Below are 8,620 nucleotides of genomic sequence, written 5' to 3'. Positions count from 1 at the left end.
TGTGTTTTCATACCAGGACTGTACTGCATGCAGAGGTATACAACAAATATCGATCTTCATCACTTTATACCCAATACATTGGCGAAAGCTTTAAGAGAAAAACATGTAAGCTTAGTGTATGACGGGTGCAACATATCTTACTGCATGCGAACAAAACAAGGCGCAGTGCCCTAGCGAGCAGCATAAGAGACCGAAAAAAAAGGATCACGACTATCTCCACAGCAACGTTTCTGCATTTAGTATGATTTACAGTCGGGTAGCCCAGTGGTTAAAGCGTTCGCTCGACACACCTGAGACCCCGGTTCTTAATCACAGGATTATCTTTTCCAAAGAGGATTATTCAAAGACCAGTCAGCGGGAATATTTCTGTGTGGATAGTTAAACAAGAAGATTCAAACGTATGTCAAAATGTACTTCAAATAATCCATATAATATTTAACAAGGATGCACTTTTGAAATAGAACCGAATTATACAATCACGTTATTTTCAATATCAAACTTTGGAAATTTGACATAAAAGCTCTCCATACCTGTGCGCCAGCTCCAAAATTTTGTCCGCCTGGTCATCCACAGCGTTCGTCAATTGTCGTCTGCTACGTCGATACCGGCTGGAAAACTTTATGTATACAGATGGCGTTGTAACTTGAACTTCCGGTTTACCTGGCTTTTGATTACTGGTGTTCCTGAACCAGAAATACTTTCATCACTAATAAATGTGTGGACGTGTATATATTGCAGGGATGTAGGACAGGAAGACATTACGACATCCGACTAGAGGTAAGAGTTGCAACTGTTACAATAGCTCCATTACAAACATATTCAGGTGCGAAGTTAGATAATGAGTGGACTGACGTCGTGACGAGGTGGTGTCAAACGAAAGTCATCATTCGTGGTGACAAGAAGTGAAAAGTTATCCAAACTAGATATTTTCCGATACTCGTCTGGTATTTTACCTGTAAATATATTTTGTTATTCTGTTATCAGTCTGAAATAATACAATCCACTACCCCAGCGTTACATAGATCTAGATGATATATAACAACATTAAGAATATAAATATCTTGCATTTTTATATTTTTTTCCTCAGTCATTATCTTAGCGGAGTGAACGTTTGATTTAAGAAAAATCTAATTTCATAACACACCTCCACACACACACACACACTCACTCACTCTCTCTCACATACACGCACACACACTCACTCTCTCACACACACACACACACACACACATACTCACACATACTCAATCACACAGTCACACACACGCGTACATTATCATCACCCTCCAAGCCATGTAAATTATGAACGGTCTCTTATTAACTCAGATGAAATTGCTAATATTTTCTGATATTATTTCATCAACGTTTTTTTTATTACACTAATTTAAAGTGACCGAGTACAGCATGTATATCATGGATGCAGAGTTTTACAAATCCAGACACCCAGGACAAGTCAGTTTTCATTCAGGGCAATCAAATGATGGTATCTTACTTGTCCACTGACTACTAGATAATTTCTGCTTATGGTTTCAAACTGCCAATATACTTTGATTTCATTTCATATCTGCTCAAAATGTAGCTGTTTAATTTCCCGACGATAATGAAGTAGAGTTATATGTCTCACTTATTTGTCACTTCTAAATCAATAGTCCACTAAACATTGACATCAAGTACCATGTTGATTTATTCTTTCATAATTACATCATCATGATAATGTCATAACAATCAGGGCAAGTGGAATATTAGTCAGGACAAGTTACTTTCTTAAACATGATTTTGAACCCCTGATGGATGGTTGGTCATTTAATGCCACACTCAGCGGAATTCCAGGTATATAGCAGATGTACAGTCAACTGATTGCAAGCTGTAGCTTTGTTCCTCAGATTTCATGTAGCAAAATATCCACTTGTTTGGACATACATTACATAATATCATTTTACAGATGTTTGTAAGTGTATTGAAGTCATGCCCTGCAGGAGTGTCCTATCATGTATTGTACAACAAACATTGGTGTGTAAATGCCCCTGGCTACCCCCAACCCCAGCTGACAAACAGGAAATCCTATCTGTAGAGCCTGTACTTGATCTTTACCCACTCATCTGCATCTGATGGGGTCAGACCAAACAGTTTCAGAGTTTGGTCATTTATTGTGAGCACTATGTTTGAAGTGCACTGCCTGCTCTATCAGCATGATCAGTGTAGGACATTAAAGACAAAACAGGAATAGGCATCACAGCTATTTCCTGACAAGTCCTTACAATAAAATACAATACAGGATATGCTTCAATGTTAATCAGATTGTGAGAATGCTCAGCAGGACATTAAGAAAGTGTGTATTTCATTATAGTGTGATACCAGTTATAACGGACAAGTAAAGTTTTAGCAAGAAGTATGTAAAACACACAATTTCACAATTCATTTTATGTATGTATAACATATTACTGGATGTCTGATGTAATAATTAATATATGAAACAAACTGACAATGTACAAACATGTTTGTCTTGTTCAGACAGTGTTCAGACAGTGTTCAGACAGTGTTCAGACAGTGAATGTTATGCTGCTTTAAGCGATATCACACAGGAGCATACCAGACATGAGCTTCACACATTAAGTCCACGTGGGCAATTGAACCCGATGTAACAGCCCAGAATACCCCCCAACACATCATACCCCGCAGTAAGCTATAGGCTGGCCCAGTTTAAATCCCCAGGTATATTCTGGACCAGGCCAAAGTATACTCATCCAGCCTAGACTATACCCCCAATTCACTCAATAAGAGTGTGTGACTCCGGACATTGGTCTTGGTGTCATTTAAAGGTATTTTGTTGGTGCATTTCATTTACATTACTGCATAATAAAAAATTCATAAAGGATTTGTTTGGTGCCACTCTGCGATGGGACATTTTCCACTTTGATTATTTGATTATTCCAACCATGTTGATGTATACTCAAGGTGTTTGTGGAATTAGTTTATACCTAGCACCTTGAAGTAAGAGGTGACAAACGGGATCAGGTGGTCAATAAATGGTGGTCATTGTATCCCCCACCCCCAAGTGTACAGAGAGAGAGAAAGAAAATAGTTTATTATTGTGTCACGCGGATGTGTACATGGTATATAAAATCTTCAGAATCACATAGGTGAAGCAACTGCTTGGCCTTTACAAGCCTACGAGACACATAAAAATCCCTAAAACAATGCATAGATAATATATATCTCAAAACAAACTTGGGGAAAAAGGTGAATGGTGAAGAGAAAAGGTGTAGTATCATACGTTATAGTAGTTTTCTTCATTTAAACATAAGAAACACTGAAGCAACTGAGAGATATACTGGGTTATCACATTCTATAACAAATTTGGTACAAAATGTTTTCAAAACTCATTCCACTTGTTACTTTGTTATTGTTTACCTGTACATATAAATATAGCTCTTTACGTCATTCTCATTCACCTGATGAAGGAGTAAGCATTAACTCCGAAACTTTGTGTTCTCATAATAAAGAAGTTGATATCCATAAACATGATAAAAATCTTCATTCTTATGTATTTCACTTCTAAATGCCCTTCAAAGACGTGTACAAAACTGATGACACCTCTGCCCCATCCCTAGAGCAAAATGGGTGACAATCACCCTCACCTCCAGCCATAAAGTATGAATGGTCCCTGAAATGATATAGCATGGTAATGCCTTACTTTACAGTAACCATTTGAAAGCAACAAGAACCACCTGTAGCAGATGTTGCAGACGACGAGGATGAGACAGAATGACCAAGTTTGAAGATGATGTGCAGGTCACAACAGCAGCAGCTACAGCCACAACAACAACTGACGATGGTGGCGATGTGGGTAGTGGCGACCAGGTTATGGTGCCAGGGGATGACACACCCATCACCGACACGGTGGCAGCCGTCACAGTCGCCATTCTAGCAGTCGTGTTGCTTCTCACACTCCTGGTCATTTTCCGTGCCTTACGTAAACGCAGACGTGCACGCCAGGGACAAAGGATGGACGATATCCCTACTGTCTCAGCTGGCATCATGGGAGCTAGTAAGTCACCAGTGAATTTAGAGACACCCAGATTTAACTGCATATTGGTGTAGAACTTGCAAACAAAATCACATGCCCAACTGATATTTAGATATTTACATGGAAAATACAAGCAAACCAATAGTGACATGATGCAGTGTTACTACCTGGTGTAACATCCCCAGCTTGTGCACCTGTTTATCTATACACATTCTTAAACTGCTTCCATGGTGTAGTAGTTAGAGCACCCGCCAGGAGAGCAGTTTGATTTTCAGCCATGTCATACCAAAAGGCATTAAAACATGGTACTTGTATTCCCTGCCCGGCAATGGGTAAAACAAACAGCTAATGTATATGTATCAGGAGCCGTATAATATGCCTGAAAGTTGTATTAATGATTATCTGTGGCATGATACCGCTAAAGTCTTGGTTAGTACAACCAGCAGTTAAATTCTTTACCAGTCAATGTACACAGATGACTTGAGGTGAAGTTTCATCATTGACTTTATCATCTAAACCATTTAGTTGTGTTGCATTTTGTTAGTCTCTTAAGGTATATATACTGAGAAAAAATATTAGGGAAGATGGGAAAATTCAGGCATTCCTTTAATATCCTTCAGTTTTTACTCCTAGCTTTGAATAGCGCTGTGGGAGGAAATCTGAGAATATATAAAGGAACACTGCTGTGAAGTGGCACTCACTTTATCAGTTTCCCTTTTCATTTAAGACTGATTGATCGAAACAAATAGCTTCACTTCTATTGAAACAGAGCTTCGGTTAGCTGCAACATCCTAACCCTGATAAGTATCTAGACTTGCTTAACTTGTATTTAGTTCATTTGCTGTGTATGAAATAAGGCACGTCTGACTATCTGAGACGAGCTAGGTTTGGAATTGGAATTTACAGATAGCCAACCCAGTGATCTGATAAAATTTTTAGATTTTCCATACATCTGAGTAAATTCATCATATTTTGGTGTCTAGTCTGGCTAAATCCATTTTGGGTTAGTAACAGTTTCAAGATACAGAGGGGAATACAAATTGATTCAGGGACTGTGAGACAGACAATACCATGGAACATAATGCCAATTAATGTTCAAAGATGGTCTTTGTTACTTCTCTGTTCCACACATGCTTGTCGTAAGAGGCGACTAGCAGTACTGGGTGGTCAGACTCACTGACTTGGTTGACTCACATTATCTTATCCCAATGGCTTAGATTGTGGCTGATGCTGTTGATCACTGGATTGTCTGAACAAACGTGATATGTACAGTCAGCTTCAATGTAACTGGAATAATGCTGAGTGCAGTGATGTTAAACAGGAAGTCAAGTAAGGAGATTAAAAAAGACAGTCAAGGTCAGATTCAGTATAAACTTGAGGGAATGAAGCATCCATGTTAGATTTTAGCATGCTACCAGCTGGCACTGTAACCCTGTTACACGTTGGGGTAAGCATCTGCAGTCATACAGACACATATATCATTGGTTTCAGTTCCATAGCCTAGTAGTTAAAGCATTCGCTCATCACAGCAAAGAATTGGGTTTGATTCGACACATGGGTTCGAAGTGTGAAGACCATTGCTGGTGTCCCCTTCTCTCATATTGCTGGAATAAGCTGAAAACAACATAAAACTAAACTCAGTGTCTCACATACAGCACTGGATGGGGAAACCATCCCATTTCACCCACCTGAGATGTCAAGTTTAGCTCTGACAATCGTCTGTTTTGTATTCCAAGGTGTCAGTGCCTACAACAACATTCCAGTAGCAGGTCGAGTAACTTGGGAGCCAGTGTCACCATCCACATCGTCCGCCGAGCCACCTAATCTACACAGAGACATCCCTTCACCCAACAGACCTGGCCGCCACAATAGAAGGTCAAGGCCACCAAGGGGAGCCAACTCACAGTCAAGTTAACATCACCTTCCTGTTCTGTCACTTCTAGGTATTCTAAGAGTAAGAACATCAGTGATGGAGACATGGACCAATGGGAGATATCTCTTGCATGCAAAAGGTGGTCATGTCAGAGGTGTACGTTTATTAAGTGTTTGTTATTGCTGTGTGGGTTATGAGTCAACATGTCTTTCACAACAAAATGTTTTCATTGTTTGTATACAGTTTTAATGCCCTGCTGTTGTGGTTTTAAGGTATCAAACTTAAATGGTCACTAGTTTTATTTCATGTGAATTTGAATTTAAAATGTTTGTTAGTATTTAATGTTTCATTGTTATTATAATTTCAATACTGTGATTATAGAACTAAGTATGAAAGAACATTCCAGTGTGAATTACTAGTGGTACAATTTTAGAAAATCATGCCAGGTGATATTTATTCTGTCCATCTCACAATATAGATCTTAAATCAAATAATTCTTGTTTCTAATAGACATCATGTTGTTAACGTTAACAGATAATCTGACAACAGTCGGCCATACTTGTCGTTGTTAATATTAAAAAGGATCAGAAAGTTTGAATACCAGAGTGTAGGGGATTTATCATTTTTAAAGAAGGTGAAGAAGGCACAGAGAAAAACAAGCTGATCCCACAATAATATTAAATGACCAATCCCTAAAAATGGCTGATATTTCTCATGTCACAACTGATAATTATCTCTAAGCAATGTTAAACTTTCACCATTTCCACTCGGTCCCTGTATATACAATCAGCTGTAACATAGAATGATCTGTGATAGTCTTTCATGTTTCATTTCCAATGGGTAAATAGAGTGATATTTATGTGAGGAAAATCAAAATATTATTAGAATACTTTGTTGTCAGTTTTACTTATTTTCAAGTGAAATATAATTGATATGTACCATAATGACTTCCCAGCTAATTCCATGAAAAGGTTCTTTTTAAAATGAAAATGTTGGATGTTAAGAATCATTGAAGTTGATGTACAAAAGAAGAGTTCAAACGTTTACACGTTTGAGAGGTTTTATCAGAAAGCCTTGTGGGCCGATAAGTTATTTCAGCCCTCCTATATAGAAACATAGGCTTACAATCATCTTAGTGTGATGGTTTTCACAACTGCTAAACAGTGGCACTGACGTTTGGTAGCCTTGGCAATGAGAATATTGCAAAATATCAACTTTGTTGTGTTTGGATCTTACACAGCATGGTAAATCACTCGCTCATCATGCTCAAGACCAGGGTATGATTCCCCATGTGGTAAAAATGTGTGAACACAATTTCTGGTGTCCCCTGCCATGTTATTGCTGGAATATTGCTAAAAGTGGCTTAAAACTAAACTCACACAGTGTACTCCGTAAAGTGTGTTGAATGATGCTAATATCATTGCTTGTTTAAAGCGTGAAAGGGCAGGACCACTGTGTAACTGGACAGCTTTTTGTTTTCCTTTTATGTTGCGAATCAAAACAATGCTGTAAATATATCTATGGTATATAAAGGGATGGTGATATGTATGTCCCTGGATTACTGGGGATGGATGCAGTTGCTGATAGAGATAAGGAGGACTTTGGCAATGCATGCAGCTGCTGATAGAGGTAAGTAGGACTTAGCTGATGCATGCAGTTACTGATAGAGATAAGTGGGATTTAGAACTTAGTTTTCAAGTGAGTGTCATTTCCATTGTTGTGAGATTTCCCGTATTCGCTGACACAAAAGTTAATTGTACTGGTGAGTGATAGATGTAAATTGATTGAATTCCTTAATGTGCACATTTTCAGTTTACAATTTCGGATCAGTAACCTACATAAAACTCATGTACATATTTGTACTGTTTATCATGAAATACATAAAGGTCAAGACTTCAAACTTAACTCATAAAAAGATAAAGAGATTATCTGCAAAGATTTAGCTGAAACAAAGCCAGTTGGAATCCTCTACTGTATCATGTTTGAATGAGGCAACAATTGAATCTTAGAGGGGCACTGATGTGGGGCAATTTCCGTGGACTGGTTGTTTCTTTTGTTATTGTGTTTTTCCCGTGAGTACCCGGATGATATTCCAGAATTTGTGACTGGTTCGTGACCTCTGCTGCACCACCCATATGCACAATTGATAGTTTAAGTATAGACTGACCAACAAAGATGAAGTCATTATTATGAAAACAAATGAAACACTTTGAAGTTAATCATCTGCCAGTGGTAAAAAAAATGGTTAGGACTGAAAAATAAAGAAGTCAGTGTACGTATTAATAGTTTGTCTTATAACCATAATTAGTTTCTTGATACATTTGTATGTATTTTGAAAGTTATTAAAAAACACTCGGTCTGCTTACACTTATAGTGAATGTATGACATGACTAATATCTAAACATTGTATAGATTGCCAACGTGAATCATATTTCACACAGCCGCTATTCACAACCTAGTGCATGTTTTCCATAATACAGGAATGCTTCAACGAATAAATTAAAACAAAATGCAGATATTAAGTTTAAAAGAGACTAAAGTTATAGCAACAATGTCAGGCTGTTACCTCATTCAGGAATGTATCCATCAATATCCACATAAAAGAATGATATTCCATTCGTCTGCAGCTGGAAAATAATCCTGCTCTATGTCATGTGTCTTACAACAGTCTAATTTGCGAAAAAGTGACACATCGTTTCAGGTCTTTCACATTGGCTAAA

General features: G+C 37.9%; 1 protein-coding gene across 1 annotated transcript; it reads left to right on the top strand.

Moving 5' to 3' along the window:
• The first annotated feature begins 635 nt into the window (after positions 1-635).
• Positions 636-8,410, top strand: LOC137258782 (uncharacterized). Its single transcript, XM_067796469.1, has 3 exons — positions 636-777; positions 3,702-4,048; positions 5,764-8,410. Exons 2-3 carry the CDS (start codon positions 3,766-3,768, stop codon positions 5,940-5,942), a joined length of 462 nt encoding a protein of 153 aa, XP_067652570.1. The 5' UTR covers positions 636-777; positions 3,702-3,765; the 3' UTR covers positions 5,943-8,410.
• The last annotated feature ends 210 nt before the right edge of the window (positions 8,411-8,620 follow it).

Source organism: Haliotis asinina, chromosome 12 (assembly GCF_037392515.1).
Source record: "Haliotis asinina isolate JCU_RB_2024 chromosome 12, JCU_Hal_asi_v2, whole genome shotgun sequence".
NCBI lineage: Eukaryota > Metazoa > Mollusca > Gastropoda > Lepetellida > Haliotidae > Haliotis > Haliotis asinina.
This window is presented reverse-complemented; position numbering and strand designations above follow the sequence as displayed.

Bases quoted from the DNA above. Each gene is read 5' to 3' on its own strand.
- LOC137258782 (XM_067796469.1), top strand. From the start codon at position 3,766: ATGACCAAGTTTGAAGATGATGTGCAGGTCACAACAGCAGCAGCTACA. The intron at 4,049-5,763 runs GTAAGTCACCAG...TTGTATTCCAAG, and splicing joins AGCTGGCATCATGGGAGCTA to GTGTCAGTGCCTACAACAAC.